General features: G+C 45.3%; 1 protein-coding gene across 3 annotated transcripts in view; it reads right to left on the bottom strand.

The window, feature by feature from the left end:
• The window catches only part of INPP4B (inositol polyphosphate-4-phosphatase type II B), a 2,612,828-nt gene that overhangs the window by 235,845 nt on the left and 2,354,987 nt on the right, over window positions 1-21,996 (bottom strand). For all 3 annotated transcript variants that reach the window (XM_086962227.1, XM_086962225.1, XM_086962226.1), the window contains 2 exons: window positions 10,152-10,292; window positions 4,409-4,506 (listed from right to left, as the gene is read on the bottom strand). In XM_086962227.1, coding sequence (XP_086818353.1) covers window positions 4,409-4,506; window positions 10,152-10,292 — 239 coding nt within the window. The remainder of the gene's footprint in view (window positions 1-4,408; window positions 4,507-10,151; window positions 10,293-21,996) is intronic.

Raw genomic sequence — 21,996 nt, 5'->3', positions numbered from 1 at the left:
TTAAGTCCGAGGTTGGCGAGGTTGTCCAAAAGGGTGGTGGTGTTGCGGTCGTTGTTCTTTTCAAGGTGAAAGTTGAGGTCTCCCAAAAGGATGTAATCCTCGGAGGGGAGCGCGTGTGGGGTGATGAAGTCCATGATGTCTTCACTGGATTGTGCGCGGGGTCCTGGTGGCCTGTAAAGGAGGGTGCCTCTGAGTGTGGTCTTGGGGTCGATGTGGATCTGGAAGTGAAGGTGTTCAGTGTTGGCGAGATTGACGTCTGAGCTGGTTGAGATGCGGAGGGATTTCTTATGGACGATAGCGATGCCTCCTCGTGTGTGGCCGGTACGGTCCTTGGGAATGATCTTATAGCCTTCCGGGATGGCAATGGTGATGTCTGGGGCTGATGTGGCGTTTATCCATGTTTCTGTTAGGAAGGCGACGTCCGGAGAGATGGTGTCTAGTAGATTCCAGAGGTCGATGGCGTGCCTGTGGACTGAGCGGGTGTTGAGCAGGATGCATTGTAGGTGGTTGGGGTCGGATATCTGTTGTGTGTTCGTAGATGATGAGTTGTTCTTGGTGCCGCGGAACTTGCAGGAGTTGCAGGAGAAGGGTCCATGGGTGTGTCCAGGAGCGGCTTGGACGCAGTTGGGGGAACGGCCGGGGTTAAGGGCTAGGAGGGTGGTGGCATCGTAAGTAATGCGGGAGGGGTGGGCATTACGGGGACCAGGGGGTCTGGCGCTGGGCGCGGTCCAGGCGCGGACGGGCGTAGACGGGCTTACCTTTGGCACACCTTCGGCGCGGCCGTAGCGCGTGGACGCTGCGCGTGGGGGCATTGGCCATAAATGGATGGTGGAGGGGGCGGAGCGTGGGAGGGTGAGCTGGGAGGCGTTAGCGAAGGGGGAGGGACGGGCTGCAGGCACAACAAAATGGAGGGCTCCCAAAAAACAACACGACGCTATGCGAGGGCAAAGTAAATGCACAACAGCAAATGCGATCACTCAAAACAGCGGCGCTATGCACACAGGTAGCAAATAATATTAAAAAGCCTGAGATGGACAACTGCAGTAACAGCACAATACGCGTAAGACAATATCTGCAATAAACTGCTATTAACTACGCAAATGCGGAGCGCTACGCTGGGGCCTGGGCGCTTAATCATGAGTGAGTGAAATGCCAATTAAAAGATACTGCCAGTGAATGAATAGTCAGCGCTACAATACCACAGTGGCGCTTGTAGGTCGGGAGGTGAGCAGGAGCAACCGCTTCACAAGGAGTTCAGCTGGTCCCACTAGGAAATTCAGATTATAATGACCCCCATCACTGAGAGCATACAGATGAGGACAGATTGGGTGAGGCTGTGCGGCTTGTGCCTTAGGCAGTTGTTGGTATGGAGTTTGTTCTTGAGAGTATGTGGTAGTACAGCGCACCAACACGAACACTGGCTCACCTTCAGTAGGTAAAGTGGGAGATTCCGCCTCAATTACTGGGATGAAACTAGTTGAAGAGGGGTGTGAGGGACCAGGCGCTACAGCAGCATCCGTGCATCAATGCTTCTGCCTTTGCACGAGGGCTAGTTGGAAGATGAGCGGTTCTTTGCATGGTCAGCAGGGGCAGCCTTAGGCATCTGCAAGCTGTGCACCTGCACAGGGCCGCCAAATCCCAGGGGCCGCCACTCCAATATAAATCCTTAATATAATAATCCTCTGAGGATGGATACATATTTGCGTGTCGGCCCCTGGCAGGGATTTGGCGGCCTCCGGCTCTGCACCACTTCCAAACACCGTGACCCCCCCTCTTCACTGGCCTCCGTGCCTGCGTTCCTCCTGGTTCCTGATTAGCTGGTCATCTAACTCCTTTTCTGGAAGTTTTTTTAAAACACCTTCCTGAGCTCCAAGGGGGGCTCTGCACCGCCCGGACCCCCTCTTCCGGGGCCCCCTGCCTACGCTCCCTGCCCAGGGCTGCCATGAGCCTAGAGCTGCCCCTGTGGTCGCAGAGGCACAACGTTCCCGAAAGTGAAGCCGATCATCAGTTCTTTATTAGTCTTCAAGATTACATTCAGTCAATTTTCTCCTCAGGTTCGAGGAGATTTTCTCAATTCCGCTGAAGGAAACTGACAAATTATCATCTAACTACTGCTCGTCTGCTGGATTGGGGGGCAATGTACTGAATCAATTTAAATCGGTTGATTTACTTGTAGGCACTAGTAGGTGAAAAAAGGGCTGGGGAGAAGTCCTCTCATTAGCAATTTTTTTTCTCAATAAAAAAAAATAAATTACCTTGTAAATGTCTCAGGGCCATATATATGAATTCAATTTTGCGATCTCAAACCCCGAAATTCGCAGAATTTCAGCGTTTGCGATCGCAAAACAGCAGTATCATATGTATGACACAAAAGTACCCCTCCCAAAATAAGGAATCACAAATTTTGCAATTCCCTATTTTGCGAATGCATTTAAGGAATCGCAAATTGCGTTTCCTTAAAAGCAATGTAAGAAGCACAGAAAAAGTGCAATTTGGACTTAAGGAATCGCAAATTACCACCAACTTTAAGTTAGTGGTAATTTGCGATTTCCTTGAAAAATGCACTTTTATGCATTTTTCAAAGTGCCATGTGACGCATTTATGTGCGCCACATCTGAACCCATGCTCATTTCAGGGGTGTAACAGGGTGGCTTTTTGACACCCTGGCACCCTTGAAATTGCATTCGCAATTTGTGATGCTCTAATTAGGAATCGCAAATTGAGATTGTGTTTCCATTCATTCCTATGGGCCTCTAGGCCCATAGGAAGGAATGGGGAGGTATTCCTTAATTGCGATAAACAATTTGTGATTCGCAATTAAGGAATATGTAGGATTCGCAAAATTATTTGCAAATCCTACATCCATAGGGTTTGGCGATTCTCAAGTAGCGATTCACAAAAAATCGCTATTTGAGAATCGCAAATGGTACTTTTCATAAATATGGCCCTATGCTCTTAACTGTTGAATGAGTACTGAAACAATGACAAATGCTTTTATCTACTGAAATCTGCAACCAGAAATGTCACGTCAGGGCCACAGGTTGTTTCAAACAGTTGAGAAGTGCTATCTTGTGACTGAGCAATGTTTTGTAGATGTAGAGTGATTATTTTACAGAAAAAACACACCAATAGGTACGTATGTGTTTCTTTAGCTGGCACTACAGAACATCTGTGAATAGCTGTGGACAAGTCATTATTTTTGCCAATTGCAAACTTAATTCCACGGTGTGCACTGAGAGAAGATTATTTATTTATTTGAGAGTTGTATTTAGTGCTGGCTAGACTGGAGGATATTACAACGGTACTTTTCTATTATCGGTCCTTAAATCCTGAATCATTTCCATGAACAGAAGTGTGGCTTTATTTTGTAGAAATATTTGAAGTATTGAGGAAGGACTCAATTCACACTGCTGTACTGCCGGTCTGTGCTAAAGCACATTAGAAAAAAAGAAAATTTTCTGTGCCTGAGAAAATTCACAAAACAATTTGTGCATGTCCAAATTAATTTGATTTTGCCTTGATGAGGCGTACAGGCACTTGGTTAAGTTATAGTTAGCTCAGGTAACTATAGCTGCTGAGTGTTTATGGTTTTGAACAAGTGAAATCTGAGCCTAACTATAACCCTGTAACCTTTTGTCTTTTGAGGTGAATTTCTGAGGTTTTATTAATATATATATATATATATATTAAAGAGGGAAAGGCCATATCAAAAACAAGATGTAGGTCTTGCAACAGTCGAGTGCCAGGCATGTGCGAATCTCCAATGCGAGCGAGTTCCATCCCTGCAGCTCTGCATTTGAGAATGGTTGCCTTCCCAGTTTGACGTTGTCCAAAGATGGAAATTGATTCACCAGCTAGATATATTTGTTGCCACTAAAAGCTTTGCACTTTTGGTGGTTGGTAGAAATTTGGTATCATGTAATCAAAATGCATAGAGAGCTGAAACACAGTTTCTAAACTCTACATGAGCTCAACAATATTGATGCACAGTTGTATTGTATCCAGTACATCAACTTTCACTAAATCACATTGGTAAGTGTAGTATTACTATACATTTACATTGCTATACTAACCCTATTAACAATTGTATCCACCTATACTATTGACCATTAAATGAAGTGGGTACGTCGATGTAGTAGAGGCAGTAGGAGTGTTATGCAATACAATGTATGCAATTTAGCAAGCTATAACGTTAAAATAGTTATTTGATTAACTGTTTCATATCCTAAACTTTTTTAGGTTAGGAATGAGCTTTCCAGAAACATGTTCAAGCTTGCTAAATTGTGGAACCAAACACTGTTCAAAAGCAGACACTGAATATATTGGCATGTCATGTTTTCGAAATTGTTACTTTGAAACAATCTTTGATTTTTTTCTAAATGCTTTACTACAGCAAACAAATACTTACAATCTGGTGACATTTTTTCAGCAAACAGCAAGTAGTACTCTTTAAGTCGTTCTAAATTCTCCTGGTTGATATTTTCTTGCAAAGAGATATCACCAAACCTAAAATGGCAGAAGAACAGGTACACACATCAAGGTTTGTGACTAATAAGACCGGTTTCAATGTTTGTAATTTCTTCTAGTTTTGCGACAACCTTTTATGTAGGCAGTCTTGTTAAACGAGCTGGATATAGCTTGATATTGCTATGGGAAATGTAGATAGGGAGAATACATAAAAAATAGGAGCACATAAAATATTCTTCTCATACATGGGATTGTTCAAAGAATCTAGTCAAGTACTCACTGACCTCACAAGTTGTATCTGGGTTGCACCCCTGCAATAATCCACAGACTGCCACCATATATGCAGCAGATGCTATTCTGTCTGTCAATGATAAAGGTCAATCTTGGCTCTTAATGCCTTTTGACTTGCAACAGCCATTGATGCATCGTCCACTAGGTCATGCATGTGCACCACTGGCAAAGTCTTTCAACGGCTGCCTAGACTATGTATGTCTCTATCATACAACAATCTATACAGAAGAAATGCTCGAGATTCCCCCAATGGGTTTCTCCTGTGAGGTTCCACTGGGATCAATGTCTAATTCCATGGTGCTTACTCTCTACACCGAGAAACTGGAAAACGAATCAGACAACAAGATAGTGCTATCCACCCATATACTGGTGACACCAACCTGTACCTTAAAATGCAATTGATTAATGGGCTTCTTAAACTCAGATTCTGTCTGAGAATTATTCAAACCTAGTTTCAAAAGAATATATGAAATCCAGCATAATAAAGACTAAGGTTGCCCTAAATAATGACGTAACTCACAAGCCCATCATCAAGTAGCGTCTTAACTATGAGTATACAGATGGCTTCTCCTGCATCTGTCATTCTCTACTAAGAGCCCAAGCTTACATATTGACTGCTCTATGTTTTACAAGGACCATATCAATAAAAAGCACAAATATTATGATAGCAGCTTACATCACTGTGCAAATCCAGGCCATAAAGCCCTTGTACGACTTTTACTTCACTGTCCAGGACCTCTTCGTATCCGACAGATGCAATGCAGCAGTCCATAATATCCCAGAGTTCTGATTGACACCAATCAAAGATGTGAGTCATGCAGCAGCTAGACCAATCAAAAACAAAGTTTGAGCACATCCCACCTACCTTGAAAGAAATGCCTTAGCTCCTTCAGCCAGTGAGAATCCACTTCAAAGTTAGATTTGTGAATAACCTTTCTATTAGACCTGACTACTTTGCTTCTAAACTCAGTTTCTGGTGGCACCCACAACGGAAGAAACATCTCCTTGGCTAGACTAGAAATCAAAGGTGAACAAAGAATGCAAACAAAACAGGATATTTCTGCAAAAGTACTATGAATTTCGAACTGCCTCCAGTTTCACCTTAGACTGGCTTCTTCATCGGAACAATTCATTGGCAAGTCATGTACATATGTGTTTGTTTTACTTGATAAATCTTGCAGGTAGTTATATATACATCAGCTTCGTTAAGAAAACCTACTGCAATTGTTACTGCATTGCAGCTATAACTGGTCTAATTGTATTGAGGCATCCAGCTAGGAGGTAAACGTTATCCTTCTGAGTATTAAACATGGCTCTCCCAAAGACCTGTGTATTATTCATGGAATACTTGGGATCATGAACAAAGTCTTAGGCACAATAGTGGTCCTAGATTGTTAAAAGGTGGGTGTTGCTTCACCTCTCTTAAAGAAGGATACTTTAGATTCTAAATAGAAGGCAAATCAGAAACTCATTACCTTTCTTCCAGCTTTAGCCAAATCATTGGATACGACCATGTTGCACAACAGCTACCTTATGTTTTGGAAGAGAGCAATGGTGTTGATACTTGACAGCTAGGTTTCTGTCCAAGAAGAGGCAGAGAATCAGCTCTAATTCTTGCCATGTAGGAACTGAGAGCTAATCTTGATGATGATGATGGGGCATGACTAAGCTTCTTGGACCAGTATGCTGTATGTGATATGGTGGATTTTGAAGTATAGGAAGACTGTTTGAACGAGTTATGGATTAAGTTATAGCCCTTACCTGCTTTACCTCAATGTTTGAGGGTTCAAACTATGTCAAACTGGCTCATCTCCATTCGCAAGATTGGTCTGCTCTCATGTGATTGCCAGGAGCATTGTCTCATTCCACCAAACTATTCAAAGAATAGATTTATCCTGTCTCTAACATTATTAGATAATTTGGTTGTAAAATCCCTACCCTATGCAGACAAATAGGCAATTATTGTTTAGCAACATACTCAGTTTCAGTGGATGCCTGCCTAACCTTCAGAACCGTCTTGATGACATACAGCAACTACTGCACCACACCTTCCTTAAGGCAAATGACAGCAAATTGTAAACCCTCATTTTGTGAAAAGACAGGGACTGCTGGAATAATTTTCTCTGTTCGATTTCAATGCGTGGGTCTCTTCAATCTCTCATCGATGTCAAAATACTGGGCTTCGTTATTGATCAGGACTATCCTTATCAGTCCACACATGATCAACCGTTTGTAGTCCTAGTTTTTAAGCTTTACCTCACTTGATATGCGTGGTACAATGTCTTCCTTCTGAACAGTATCATATGGTCATGCCAGCAATAATGCTTTCCAGAATTGATTATTTCAATGGTGTGTATACAGGTTTCTAGGATCATACAGAGTCTAAATTAATGCAAGATCAAAATGTGTCTGCTTTCCTTGTCTATCACTGCAGAAAAAATGATTGTGTCTCAATGCGCAGAAAGAGTGTAATTAGTGGTCCATAAATCAGATGATGCAGCTTAAATGCCTCCGCGAGGTCCTAAGGCTTTCTATGGACTTTATTCTTCAGAGTCTCCTTGTGCGCAAATGCAGTGCCTGGATCTGGCAATTTTCTTCTTGTGCAAATTACAAGATCAGGCGAATGGATCAGTAGTAGGCCTTTTAGGTTGCTGGGTCCAAGCTATGGTGCAATCTACTAGTTAACTTAAAAGTAGTTACCTCTCATTTGGACTTCCAGAAGGTGCTTAAACTTTTCTTTTGTGTTAACCTTCCTAATGGCTTAACTGAACTCCCAAATGAGATCTGGTAAAAAAAAATGGAACCGCTCCCACACAGCAGGATGCAGTGATTAGAATCGCCAACTGGGTCTTTCGTGATTGGGCTATGGAAGACGGACCAGCTCAGAAACCAGCCTCTAGCCTGCAGTCTACTGGAAATATGCCAGAGTGAAGAAAGGCCAGGCCAGTGCTAATCTTCCTGCCAGTATCAACTGTTTGTTCTTTCAGCATCATGAAATGTGACAAAAAACGATCCATTTTTTAAGATGTAAAATAAGTTGACCTCAGTTAATACTAGCTCCTCGGTTGTCCTTCAGCACGCTCTATAAGTAGCATAATCAAGAGCTGTCTTTTAAAGTGTCGTTATGATTTCCTTCTTGTCTCAGTAAAGAGGAAGCAAGAATATTCCACATGCACTCCTGATGCAAAGATTTTTTCTACTTTTTATGCAAGTTGATGTTTCTATAAAAGGCTTCTTTTACATCACTCCTAAAGAAAGGAATAGCGTCCCACTCCCCACCAGAACCTCCTCATCACTCCTGCTTTCCACGAGAGGCTAAAGACCTGGCTCTTCAAGCACATCCCCTCACACTTGCTAAGCTCCAGGAGACCCTCATGTGTGACAGTACCCTATGAAAATAAACATAACATGCTATTATCAAATTCAGTTCCTCAAATAACACTACCTGATTAACCTCAAACACTTTCACACCTGAATAGAATTTTCCAGAAACAAACTAAAACCTTAAAATAGCCGCCCATCAATTGTATCGCCGCCAATTGCAGAGTGACTTACACATTTATTTAGTGTGTAAATCAAACACTACGGTATTCATAGGCTACTGCTCATCTAATAATTATTAGCATTCTGGCCATACTCTCCCTATGCTTTATATTACTAGTTAGCATTTGAATGAGCATGAGAGAGTAGTCATATCAGTGGCAAATGCTAACTCACAGAAACATGCAATAAGTGATCTGATATCAAGTCTCCTTTTTGGGTAGAAACCAAACAGGTCCACTTTTTATAGGAAAGGAGACCATCATACAACTATTAGTTAGTGTCAGTGACCCACAGATATCGTGGTAATATTGCCTATTGAGTTAACAGAGGCACTACTCTAAAGGTATTCTGATTCACTTCAAGGTGATGTGTGACTCAAACTAAGCAAACGAGTTACAAATGAAAGTGAACATCTGTAATACTTAACCAAATGGAATATCACACTATACGAGACATGGACGATATCATACAAAATGTATAGAGGCAAACAGCAGGGCACTTTAGAAGGCCTGCACATTCCAGTGGACCTTTCCCTGATTGACAGGATACATGCCCCATACAACTCTGGCGATTTCCGACAGTCTAATGCACGTTCCCACTAGGGAGTGTGCCAAGTCCCTGCACACACCAAGGGACGCAGAGAATAGGACGCGCCCTGCAAGTGATACACATTTCATGCATTCCAGGCAGCTCTTTTTAGAGGACCCTTGTACCCAGGGCCAGTTCTATGATTTCTGGGGGCCTGGGCAGAAGGGGTATGTGCAAGGCCCCTCTAACTTGCATAGACTTGACCCATTCAGGGCTATCTACATATCAATAGATGCTCCCTGCTCCTGAAGCTGCGGCCCCTCCCTCAGCCACCTATAAGCACCTATTAACAGCTCATAAAGGTCTGAAGGTGTGAGGGTTGCTTATCTCCAGAGAGGGTTAAGGTGCTGCCAGGGAGCTAAACAGCCGGGTAACAGTCCTCCCGCTGTGCCTCTGTGTGGGTGGGAGGACGAGGCCGAATTGCAGGACAACACTGCGGTATGTTCCTTCTTGCAACTGGGACTGCCCCCCACCCCCGGGTTCGCCTCGCTGCAGCGTAGTAGTGAGACCAGGGGAGGGGGCCCCCTAAGGTGGTGCGCTTGCAAGGTGGCACCTTTTATGCCATGGCCCGACTGTATCGCATTGGTGTGAGGCCCCAAGTTAGAGGGCTGACTGCGGGCCCTGGGCAGAGGCGGCCCACACTGCCCATGCCCAGCGCCGGCCCTGCTTGTACCCACTCAATGAGGTCAATCCTAGTGGTAGCCACTGAGGTGGGTATACTCCTGGACAACTAAAAACCTCTTTAGAAATTTACAACAAGCCCTGAGGCTTCCCTCTGGCAACCACCTACAAAATGGCAGCTAAAAGAGGGATCGCTGCTCTTTAACGATGTGCAGAACTGGACAGTGGTATTTGGTGCAAATGCACAGCAGGCCATTAATGTGATGCAATGCCCTGGACTGCTGTGGAGCCGCACTGGAACAATCCCTCCCTACTGGCAGCATGTACTTTAAAATGCCTCACAACATAATGCCCTCTGTCATATGAATTTCAGAATCGGAGCTGATGATGCAAGTACTGACATTCCTAACCTTGGCTACAGTTTGCCTTCTTGTTTTATTCTGAGGTCATGCGATTGGAGGATATTGATTCTGGGATCGGAAAACGATCAGAAGTTCATCAGGAGCGGATGCAGTGCTGTCTCCAGTGAGAGAGAGTGTGTGTGTGTGTGCGTGTTTATGGTTGCTGTGCTATTGGGCATTGGGCACATTGATATTCCAGGCAGGGCGCCTGGACGCATTAATCTTCTGCGGCCGTCCTACCTTTCTGCAAGAGTTTGCTGCTCATTGATTCCGATATTAAAGAGCACCGGGCACACGCGCAGCAGCTTCCCTTCTTTAATCTCTTCTGGCAACAACTCAAACGTCTTCGCCGGAAGCCTGACCTCCACGACATAATAGTCCCTGCAAGAACAATGTTTAGAAAAAGACTTGAGAAGATGTATTTGTTTCACTAAAGGTATCCACATGCCTAGGCCCCCCCTGGACTGCACAAAAGCAACAACTATTTCACACATCAGCGCTTTTTCATGGGCACTAATTCCGGCACAAAGCTCAGCAGAGAACCAGGAAGCATATGGATGGAGAAACGTGTAGAAGGTGTTTGTAGAGTTTACAAACATAGTAACGCAGGCCGCAAAAACAAACGAGACAGAATTAATTTGTAATAAACAAAGGGGCATATTATCAAGGGGGTTTATCTCCGCTTTTTGGCTTTAAAAGCCAAGAAAGCGGAGATAACATTTTCTCCCTATTACCTAGCTGTCGCTAACACCAGTGAGCGATAGCTAGTAGGACATAGCGACCATCTTGGGCCCCGCTGTGCATGTCAGTGATATTTATCACTAATGACATGCAAAGTGGGCGTGCCAAGATGTTAGCGACTGTAAACAGTCGCTAACATCGCTATCTCCTATTACCAACTTTTGGAGATATTCGCGCTAAGCACGAATATCTCCGAAAGCTAACACCTGCCCTGAGCAGTTCTTAGACATGTTATCCAATGGTAGGTGGATAACATGGCTAAGAGCATTTGGTCGGTAATGCATGAATATCGCGGACTTTACAGCGATATTCATGCATTGCGGCCAATTTTTATCGCTTAGGAGATAAACCTTGATAATAGTAATGTTCCTAAGCGATAAAAATCGCCGCAGCTCGGCGATAAAAATAACGCCGCTACTCCAACATAGCGATAATTATCACTAGTTGTTGGTAATATGCCCCAAAGTCTCTTGCAATACAAAAGGGAGAGGCTCTCAATGGTAATAACTCATGTGCCCTGATATGAAACAAAGTGGAAAGCATCAACCTTGCACTCAAGCCGACGTGAAAAGGGGAAGCAAAGCAAATCATTCAATCATGTTCAGGTCGGGGGAGCTTGGAAGGGGATGCGCATTACGCAGCATCGTCAAGGCACATGATGCGAAGACACTGAGAATAATGGAAATATCAAAGTTGATTCAGCAAAGCATCTCCATTCTAACATTAAATAACTACTATATCTATCTCCCGTACGCACCTGGGTAGGTACCCATGGTTTGATTTGTCCCAGTTCTCAACTTGACCTCTTGCCACGCACCTTGCAGATACAGAGGCAGCAGAAGAAGCAACGGGGGGGAAGGGGGGGGGGGGGGGCTCACAACAATGAAGACAGAACAAGCTTCCTTCACCACAGAGGTCACAAATGGAGCGAGAAATATGATTCTGCAGTCTCATGTCGATCAGGAACTAACAATAATTATGAAACAGTGAAGACAGATGAAGGATGACAAATCAATCGTGGAAGCTGTGAGCTGCACACCGAGTTCCCTAAAGATCTATCTATAACTGCGTGGAATGGGCAGAACAAAATGATCATTGCAAATTCAGACATTCAGCTTTAATGACAGTCCGTCACGTTGGGCCCTATTCGTGAAAAAGCAGTAACTATGCACCTGTAGAAGTACCTTTACGCAGAGGTGCAGATTTACAAGTTTTAAGAATTTACTGACATTTCCAGTAACATAAATCCAACAAAAAGGGTTGACTGCAGCTATAGTAAACACCATATATTCCCTGTACACATCAGGAACTTCTTTATACATGCCAGGAGCACCAACTATGCAAATCCAGTTTAGGTACAAAGTAAGAATGTGGGTTTTCTTTCATTATATAGAACGTATATCCATCCTGTTCATTACATCCCCTAAAATAATCCGCAATTAAAAAATGAGATTGGAGCCCACAACCTCTAAGCGCACAGGGCGATGAACTGCAAAAAGAAAGTGCAAGCCTTCTACATATTGCCTGACATGTTTCGGTCCGTTCCCAAAGTTTCTCAAATAAAGGCTGCAGTAGGCATTTTTGGATTATTTGCTTTTAAACATTCCTAGTACCCATGCCCCAGTACTAGGCCATGCAAAAAAACCCAGACTGGAATGAAAGAAATATTGCTTGGAAAGCTGCCCAAGTGTAGGTTTCCAGGTGCACTACTGTGAATATCTGGTAACATTTTCCCATGGGCTCCTATTCTTCCAGTGCGAAAGCATACACAGGAGAAGTTAAAGAAAAGGTTAACGGAAAACGCAATGACAAAGTACATTTAAAGAAAAAAGTTCTTCTGTAAGCAAACGTGGAGGTGATATGTTCTTCTGACAATCCTTCACGGAAAGTTAATCCAGACCACTTCCCAACATTGTAGACATAAATGGAGGTATTTTCGATCACAAATGTACATATAAATCCAAAAATGGTTTTGCAATTTGGGCCCCTTGGGGCCTATTAACAAAGGTAAGTCTGTGGGCAGAAATTGTAGCGGAGGACTGTCACCCACTTACGTGCCCCCCAAAGCCCCAAAGATGAAAACTAAAATGGTAAATCATTACCATTTTATTTTTCATCGTCCCGTCCTGAACCGAGCGCCAGGACGGGCGGTGTGTAGAAATCAGGTCCACGCAGGTAGATGTGGTACAAGAGGATTTATTCAGGTTAGTTGCAAGATCAGTAATACAGCCCCACCAGGAGCAAGGTGCTCAGCCCTTCATCAACTGTGGGTTTCCTACACCAACATTTCATGTTACATCATCTCTAGAGGTTCCACTGGTGGAGAAGTGGATGACATGAAAAGCACTATAACCAAGATACTACACGGTGCCTGCTCATTGACAACAAGTAGGCGTGGTGGGCAGAGGGCTGTCTTTGCATTTGGTCAAAGTGCGCATGTCTTTTTGGCTGGCCAGCATACGACTGCCAGCCAGATGTGCGCACTTCAAAGCTCTCAACCCAGCTGTCTCAAGGCACCAAGTGCAGAAATCAAGTGCCCTCAGGAGCGCTGAGAGAGGCCGCTCCAACCAATCAGGGTGCTGTTCACATGCTGGTTAACAGCACGTGAGCAGGCCAAGATTGGTCGAGGGAGTGTGCTGGGGTTGCACTGCAGTCCCTGAAGAAGATGTCGGAGTGAGGAGCCCGTCGTCCGTCAGGACCCAGGAAGTGTTTTTCTTTTCTTTTATTCTTTTATTTCGTTTTTTATTTTATTTTCTCCCACATGCACACCCCATTTGCCCATCACCCCCCCCCCCCTTAAGTAGATGCCAGCCTCCACTGGATTTATGCCAATCCTTAGATGTAGATCCCCGAGTCACAGCAATTCAGCAACTCTGGGAAAACTAGTTGTCAAAATCAATAGGAGTATGGGTGCTCACCCACCTACATGAGGGGTTGGGGACAGGAAAAACGTTAAATGTAATGGTGAAGTTACAACCAGTAATGTTACTGGCTTTTTTTATATGTAACTCCGCCAAAGTTTAGTTCTACATAAAGTTAGTGGAGACTTCCACATAAGCCAAGCAGAACCCCTAATTGAAAAAAACTGAGAAACTGTGATCACCGGAGGAAAATAATACAGTAACAACAAACATTCCTACTGGGAGCACATACATATAGCCCACATCCTGGGCTCCACCCTCTACTCCTTGGGCCTCATTTATGAGCCCTTGCGTCATTTTTATGCCGCCGGTGCGTCACTTTTTGTGACGCACCAGTGGCGTAAAAAATGCGCCTTGTTGCCCCATATTTCCAAAGTGACGCATCTAGGTAGATGCGTCACTTTGTAAACCCCTGCGCCACATCATACCTGCACCAGGTATAATGTATGCAAGGGGGGCGTATTGACGCAAGGAAGGGTCGTAGAAGTGACGCAGTGAAATCTATGAGATTTCACTGCGTCACTTTTAGGACGCTGTTGCGTCAAAATCTTGCGCCTGCCTCACAGCAGGCGTAAAACTGAAGCAGGCCCTTTCACATGGGGCTTACCCCATGTGAAAGGACGCATTGCTGGAGTTGTGTCACTTTTGTGACACACTCCAGCAATGCGTCACTTTTGCGCTTACAGATACGTCAGAAATACTGACGTATCTGTAACTCCTTGCGACATGATGCGTCATACATTAAATATGACGCATCAGGAATGTCGCAAGGAGCGCGCACTGAGAAATGACGCATCGCTGCTTTCACGCAGCGATGCGTCATTTCTCATAAATGAGGCCCCTAGTACTTTGAGACATTGTGGACGGCAGACAACAGCTACATTTGTGTTTTGTCGCTGTGTGTGCTTAGGATATATAATATATTATGATGGGTCTTTGAGTAGGTGTATAATAGTGTTAGAGTTGAAATGAGTATTTTTTAACTTCATTAACAATTTAAATATCTGCAATTTTTTATGTGTGTGTATCTGTTATGATTATTTTATTATAATGTGATTTGTCAGTTTATAGTGATATGACTACTTTTTAACATTAATTTCATTTTAAATTTTTTATTTTTTATTTATTGCAAGAAAGAGAGAAAATAAAAAAAACAAAGAAAAATCACATCTTGTTATACATATATCATTTCATAAGTATCTGGACATAAATTAACCATTAAATACAAGCAGAGGGTCACAATACAGATATTCACCAATATCTAAATCATAACAGTGATGCCAATGTGCAGGACTCTCTAAGCAATTACATGTATATCAGATGAACGTTCCCCATATTTTTTCCCTCCCTTTCAATGCATTAGGACCCCTACACTGAGAGCTCCATTGTATGTATTTCGTGGATAAGATTCCACCATTCCATGACACTAGGAGGTTAATTTTTTAATTAATTGTTTTTGCACTTTAACAATGTGGTGTATATTGGGCATGCATGTCTGCAGTTATATGACTATTCCATTACATATTTTTCATTTTTATTTAAGATTATTTTCACATTTCTTTGACGTGCTTTCACGACCGAAATATATGTGACCACTTATTTATTTATATTTATTTAGTTGTTCTGCTTTGCGTGGTTTGTTTTATTACCTGCTTGGATTGATTTCTATTGCAGATCCTATATTTTTTGCTGTGTGAGTTACTTCAAGGCTTGCCTGGAGTAGATTTGAGCCTGCAGGAGCTGTAGCACTACATGTAGTTGTACCTTTTGTGAACCCTTTTTTGTGTGTATTCTTGTATTTCTAAGTCACTCACTGTGATCCTCCATAAAGTTTGTCATTCCTCCCCCTTCATTTTCCTAGATGTTATCCTTTTTCAAGCAACTCACCCTGTGAATCCCCACATTTAAATCCTAAATTAAGTACTAAACATGCAGAGTTCTGCACGTTCTCAGTGTATAACTTTACAATATGGTTGGAATATATCTCCTCTGACCCTTTGGGTATTCTGAGGGACCAACTAATGAAGACTAATTGCTGAGAGGTGTGACTTACGCTTGATTTACTGTTACTTCTGAATTTCAAAGAAGACGTTACACCTATCATAGAAGAACGCATTTTGAATGAGGCCCTGAGAGCTCAGATTTTCTTGAGTTGAATCATGTTATTTAATCTCTCCTTTTTACAGAGTGAGATATGTATGACCAATAGGAGTGTTTTAGTTTTCAACTTGGCCTTTTTCAATGTCGTTCAGACATCTTTGCTATCCTTCTCCAAATCGTTCATTTAATCCTTTGGTCTCTTTATCCTATCCTACAGTTCATTCATCCTGGCACTCAATTTCTCTACTTTTGCAATTTCTAGACACCATTGTCTAGCATCGCTCACAGATGGTTCATCCCTCAGGATCTTTGACAAACCAATGTTCACATGGGAAACAGTAATCAGGTTATGACAGTAATCATATTATTGGTTAACCCTACTGTTGGGCCAGGTTGGAGATGGAAAGTTAGAGTAAGAGCCCTAGGGGGTTTGGTATGCCCGTGTTCCAGAAGCAGCAGTTGCTGCCTAGACTCTGGGGTCATATATAGTGTGGCAATAAATTACATAATCTTACTTTTCGTTGCAACATCTTTCACCTTCTTACTAGAAAGAGTTACATTTTTGCAATCTGAAGTTAACATTTGCTTATTGCTTTGTCTTCAAAATTAAAGAGGGGGCAATATTCAACACATTTTACTTCATCATTAAAAATGTCTGGTCTAAGAGGACAATTTATAGAAACAATTGTATTTATATTATTATTGACAGCTAATCTAAAAAAAAAGGAAAGAGTTGGTGCTTTTGGCATTATAAATGTAAATATCTCTGACCTATGTGTTATGGATTGGAGTGGATGTATGTGGTGTGTACCAATTATGTGGGTTGGATTGGACGTGTTAGTTGTATTGTATTGTATTGTATTGTGGCATTGTGTGGTGTGAAACTGTGTGGTGTGGATTTGTGTAGTGGAATTATGTGGTGTGAGACTGTGTGTAATGGAGTGCAAGTATGTGGAGTGGTATTTTGTGTTGTGGATTGTTATGTAGGGGAGTTTAAAGAAGACATTGTGTACACCACCACTGCTCCTGACGTTGCCTTCCTCACGGACACCTGGATGAACGCCTCCTCAGCACCCGACATCGCCATCGCCATCCCAGAGGGCTACAAGATCACCCGGAGGGACCGCACTGCCAACCAGATAGGAGGAGACATCGCCATCATCCACAGGGACACCATCCGCATCACGACCTACACCGACGACAACCTGACCACCGCCGAACACCTACACTCCCAGATCCACACCGACCCGAAGACCACCCTCAGAGGCACCCTGATCTACCGACCCCCGGGACCACGCACCCAATTCAGCGAGGACATAGCCGACTTCGTCAGCCCGCATGCCCTCCCCTCCGCTGACTACATCCTCCTGGGGGACCTCAACTTCCACCTGGAGAACAACAACGACCGCAACACCACCACCCTGCTCGACAACCTCGCCAACCTCGGACTCAAGCAACTGGTGACCACCCCCACCCACCTCGCCGGACACACACTCGACGCCGTCTTCTCATCCAGCAAAGACATCGCCTTCAGCCACGCCACAGGACTCCACTGGACGGACCACAGCTGCGTCCACTTCACCTTCAGAAGAACGACGACCCACCACCACCAGCAACAGGTCGCCCGCAGAAGCTGGAGCAAGATCACAGCCGACCAGCTCGCCGCTTCCCTGAGCCAGCACCCTCCAGCTCAGCTCAGCGAACCCCAGCCAGGCCGCCGACAACCTCACGAAGTGGATCAGCAACTGCGCGAACGAACTCGCCCCACTGAGGACCCCGCCCAGCAGACCCGGCAGCAAGAAGGCCCCGTGGTTCACCGACGAACTCAAGAGCTCCAAGAAGAACTGCCGAGCCCTCGAGAAAGCCTGGAGAAGGGAGCCAATACCGGACAACATGACCACCCTCAAGCTTGCCACCCGGAAGCATCACCAACTGATCCGCGACACCAAGAAAACTGCATTCAAGGACCGGTTGGATAACAACGCACACAACAGCAAGGAACTCTTCAACATCGTGAAAGAGCTCTCCAACCCCAACGCCGGAAACAACGACATCACCCCATCGCAAGAACTCTGCAACTCCCTCGCCTCCTACTTCCACAACAAGATCGCGGACATACACAATAGCTTCAACACCCAACCGACGAACGCCACGTCCAACTCGACCGAACCACCGCACCCCACCACCACCCTCCGCGCCTGGACTCCGATCTGCACCGAAGAAACCGTCCGCATGATGAACTCCATCCACTCCGGATCTCCGACCGACTCCTGCCCTCACCACGTCTTCAACAAGGCCGACGCCGTCATCGCACCCCACCTGCGGGACATCATCAACACCTCCTTCACCACCGCCACCTTCCCTAAGAGCTGGAAGCATGCCGAACTCAGCGCTCTACTCAAGAAACCAACAGCGGACCCCACCGAACTCAAGAATTACCGCCCCATCTCGCTGCTCCCGTTCCGAGCCAAAGTCATCGAGAAGACCATCAACAAGCAGCTGGCCGCCTTCCTCGAGACGAACGGATCCCTCGACCCCTCACAGTCTGGCTTTCGAGCCAACCACAGCACCGAGACCGCCCTCATCGCTGCCACCGATGACATCCGAACCCTGATGGACAACGGAGAAACAGCGGCCCTCATCCTACTAGACCTCTCCGCGGCCTTCAACACCGTCTGCCACCGCACCCTAGTGCAGCGCCTCAGCAACGTCGGAATCCAGGAGAAGGCGCTGGAATGGATCATCTCCTTCCTCGACGGAAGAACACAGAGAGTCCGTCTACCACTGTACTAGTCAGAGGCCACCAAAGTCATCTGCGGCGTCCCTCAAGGATCCTCGCTGAGCCCAACCCTCTTCAACGTCTACATGAGCCCCCTCGCGGCCATCGCACACCAACACAACCTCAACATAATCTCCTACGCCGACGACACCCAGCTGATCCTCTCCCTGACCAACGACCCCGCCGCCGCCAGAGCCAACCTGCATGAAGGGATGAAAGAGGTAGCCGAGTGGATGTCGACCAGCCGCCTGAAGCTGAACTCTGACAAGACGGAAGTCCTCATCCTGGGATCCTCGCCCTCCGCCTGGGACGACTCCTGGTGGCCCCCCGCCCTGGGCACCGCACCCAAACCGACAGACCACACACGCAACCTGGGCTTCATCCTGGACTCCTCCCTCTCCATGACCAAGCAAGTCAACGCCGTCTCCTCGTCATGCTTCAACACTCTGCGCATGCTATGGAAGATCTTCCGGTGGATCCCCACCGAGACCAGGAAGACTGTCACCCAGGCACTCGTCACCAGCCGTCTGGACTACGGCAACGCCCTCTACGCCGGAACCACCGCCAAGCTCCAGAAGATACTCAAACGGATCCAGAACGCCTCAGCCAGACTCATCCTCGACATCCCACGACACAGCCACATCTCCGGACACCTAAAAGACCTGCACTGGCTCCCGGTCAACAAGAGAATCACCTTCCGTCTCCTTACCCACGCACACAAAGCTCTTCACGACCAAGGCCCGAGCTACCTCAACAACCGCATCAACTTCTACGCTCCCAAAAGACACCTCCGATCAGCCAGTCACGCCCTCACCGCCGTCCCCCGCATCCGAAGAACGACAACAGGAGGAAGGTCCTTCTCCTACCTGGCCGCCAAGACCTGGAACTCCCTCCCGACCGACCTGCGCCTGACCCAAGACCACCTTGTCTTCAGGAAGAAGCTCAAGACCTGGCTGTTCGGGTAGCAGCAGCACACCCCCCCCCCCCCCCCCTAGCGCCTTGAGACCCTCCGGGTAAGTAGAGCGCTATATAAATGCCTATGATTGATGATTGAACTGAATGACTCTTTTAAAACAAGAATTATCAAAAAATGTCTTCTAGTTTTTTGTCATTGCAATGCTGGCAATCTCCTCCTGCCTGTTGTAATGCTTGTTTGTTATAGCGTTTTTCTGTTATTCAGGGACATAAATAATGGGGGGTGGAGACTGAGAAATACTACCTGAATTATAACATGAGCAGCAGACGGACACTAGGAAAGAATCAACAGATGCCAGATTCTGAGGGCATACTGAGGTGGTGCTGAGTAATGCTGAAGTGGTGCTGAGGTGGTGGTGTGCTGGTACAGATGTGATGCACTGGTGATGCTGAATGCGGCTCAGGTATTGCTGAGTGATGTTGAGGTAGTTGTGTGCTGGTGTGAAGGTGATACTGAATGGTACTAAGATGGTACTGAGTGATGCTGAGGTGGTGCTGAGTTACGCTGTGACACTTAGCCATGCTGAGGTGGTGGTGCAGCACTGGTGCTGAGGTGGTGCTTTGTTGAAGTGATGCTATGCTGATGCTGAGGTGGTGCTGCATGGGAGCTGAGTTGCTGCTGAGGTGCTGCACTGATGTAGAAATGGCACTGTGCTGATGTTTATGTTGTGCTGTGCTGGTGCTGAGGTGGTGCTGCGCTGATGCTGAGTTGGTGGTGAACTGATAAGCTGTGGTGATGAAGAGTAGGGCTGAGGTGGTGCTGAGTGATGCTGAGGTGGTGGTGCTGCACTGTTTCTGAGGTGGTGCTGAGCTGGTGAATAGATGGTGCTGAGTGATGTTGAGTTGGTGCTGTGCTGAGGTAGTGGTGCCCTGATGCTGATGGGGGCTGCATTGGAGGTGGTGCACTAATGCTGAGATAGTGCTGTGCAGTGCTGATGTTAAGGTGGTGCTGAGTTGGTGCTGCACTGGTGGTGCACTGACGAGGGGGTGGTGCTGTGTTGATGCTGAGACAGTGCTCAGGTGATGTTGAGGTAAGACTGAGTGATGCGGATTGCCTCACCACCACTCTTTAACAGTGTCCCTTAAGGCTCCATAACTACTAATGTTCAGATGCATTTATTTAGTTATTAAGTGTCACACATACCAGTGTTGGGTGTCAGAGCACTTTGCATCACACACAAATTACACAGAGACAATCAATCATAAGTGTATAAATTAGTGTAAAGGAATTGTTACATGACACAGAGGACTATGGGGTGTAGGAGTCACAAGTCATGCATATTGGTAGGCAGCATTGATAAAGAGTGCTTGGGCCTCAGAAGCACAAACTCAGAATTGAAAACAGAACCCCTTTTGCAACTTTATTATCTCCTCTAATCTTTACTTTGCAGTGCATGCAGTTCTTTGATGACAGTTATAAATTCACTGTTCAGTTAGGCTTTTAATTTAGAAGCTATAAGTAACAGAAGAGCAGTTACCCAATGCCCTATTTACATTTTATGCACTTTGTAATCTGCACCGAACACTTTCGTGGCTACCTGTCAATGAGTTAAAACTTCTTCCACTAGACAACTCTGATCTCTCCAGCAAGAACATCAATCACCGGAGTTATCTCGACATTTTTATTGTCTGGAAATTGCAGGAGGCCAGGAATGTGTGGAGTGCTTTTAAAAGCAAAATAAACTCCATTGCACAGACCTTGTGATGGATCTGTGTACCACGGACAGCGTTTGTGATGGATCTATGTACCACGGACAGCGTTCACAGTCTTGCTCTTTGAACTGCCATAAATAGAGACATCATAGGGTCCAAGGGGACACCGCTTTGGATCCATCTTGCAAGGATCCTTTTTAAATAGCACAGGTTTCTCATATTACCTTCCTTGCTAAAGCTCGGCTTACTTTCTATTTTTGTTCTGTGCTAAATCCAAGGGATAATCCGTCTACCTACAAGTATCGTCCATATTTCTTATGGCCATATGTCCTTTAATTTTAGAAAAGAAGTAGGAGGACTAAGCTATGATGTTATATTAAGTGGCGATAACTCCAATGGGTAACAATGTGAACTACAGTATAAAGAACTGGCATGAGGTTCCATTTTAAGTATGGGCAGTGTAAAATCAATGTGGAGGATGACCAGGAGTCAGTTCAGATGATACTTGAGTCAGAGCCGGTCCTAGGCCTTCTGAGGCCTTCTGAGGCCCCGGGCGAAAGGGTAGATGTGAGGCCCCTCTAAGTGCCTTACTACCTGCACGAGTGCGCTTTTCCCTACTATGCAGGGCCGGCAGGGGGCCCCCTGAGCACGAGGCCCTGGGCAGCTGCCCATACCGCCCATGCCTAGGACCGGCCCTGACTTGAGTATCCATGCTCAAGGATCGTTTTTATCATGTAATTCTCCACCTGCACCTTGGTCCCTTGTTTCTTCTATATTATGAAACAATGGGGTTTGCTTGTAGTTTCTTTAGTTTATTTCTCTGGTATTCACATTCCTAATCTGGCTTTGTTGCATCTTAGTTGTTTATAACAATGTTTTTTAGCATTTTTTATGCATCATTTTGCTTTTTCCGCTT

This window comes from Lissotriton vulgaris, chromosome 3_1 (assembly GCF_964263255.1).
Source record: "Lissotriton vulgaris chromosome 3_1, aLisVul1.2, whole genome shotgun sequence".
NCBI lineage: Eukaryota > Metazoa > Chordata > Amphibia > Caudata > Salamandridae > Lissotriton > Lissotriton vulgaris.
Note: the sequence above shows the minus strand (reverse complement) of the source record. Positions and strands in the feature narration are given on the sequence as shown.